This window comes from Eufriesea mexicana, unplaced genomic scaffold (genome assembly GCF_001483705.2).
Source record: "Eufriesea mexicana isolate 0111107269 unplaced genomic scaffold, ASM148370v2 scaffold1725, whole genome shotgun sequence".
In the NCBI taxonomy this organism is placed as follows: domain Eukaryota; kingdom Metazoa; phylum Arthropoda; class Insecta; order Hymenoptera; family Apidae; genus Eufriesea; species Eufriesea mexicana.
Window position 1 is genome coordinate 348,233 of NW_016909819.1, and position 745 is coordinate 348,977.

A 745-nucleotide genomic window follows, 5' to 3' on the forward strand; every position below is an offset into this window, starting at 1 on the left:
GAGAGAGAGGAGAATTAAGAGAAAAATAAAACAGGACCGAGAAAACAAAGGGCCCTCGCCAGCTCCTTTTTGTTGCCGTAGGTAGCAAAGCGTGAAAAAACGAAGTGTTCCGGTTGGAACCGGAAGTGCAGGGCAGACACTAATCAGAGGCTCGTTGTTCTTGTTCCAGGGGAGCATCCAGCTGCAATGCAGCACGGGAACACGGCAGCAGGCTCGCCAACATCGAAGACGGTCCTCGTAATGCTCGCCTTCTTTTTGGGTCAATTGAGATAATGTGTGTTCTCGTACGTGTCCGTGAGTGTGTCTCCTACCTGTATGTGTATACTATGCCACGTACGTGTACCTGTGTGCATGCCTGCGCGTGTGACCGTGTGTACGTGCGAAGAAACGCGTGAGGAATGAATGTCGACGCGAGCATTTAAGTGAAACTCGATGGATCGTTGGACACAATAAAGACGTAGCCAACCCCTCTTCGAACCCTGTTTGTACCTCGATCGAAATTCGATTGCCGACCGAGCATGCAGTCGGAACGATCATCGATGAGGAGGCTTTCTTGCGACAAGTAATGGACGTTTTAGGAGAGAAGCTGATCGGTGAGAAAGTTTTACGTTATTTCATCTCCTACAGCTCTTTGCTTTTGGGATAATCGTCGGTGATTGTTGCTTCCTTTCATCGAACATTCCACCGAACCTGGGTCGTCCCCCGGTTCGTGGCTGGTAAAGCTGGTAAAGATCAAGTGTCGATT

At 49.5% G+C, this 745-nt stretch overlaps 1 protein-coding gene across 1 annotated transcript in view; it reads left to right on the plus strand.

The window, feature by feature from the left end:
* dpr1 (defective proboscis extension response 1) overlaps window positions 1–381 on the plus strand; it is a 101,566-nt gene extending 101,185 nt beyond the window's left edge. The window contains exon 3 of the mRNA XM_017901588.1: window positions 170–381. Coding sequence (XP_017757077.1) covers window positions 170–273 — 104 coding nt within the window. The 3' untranslated portion in view covers window positions 274–381. The remainder of the gene's footprint in view (window positions 1–169) is intronic.
* The last annotated feature ends 364 nt before the right edge of the window (window positions 382–745 follow it).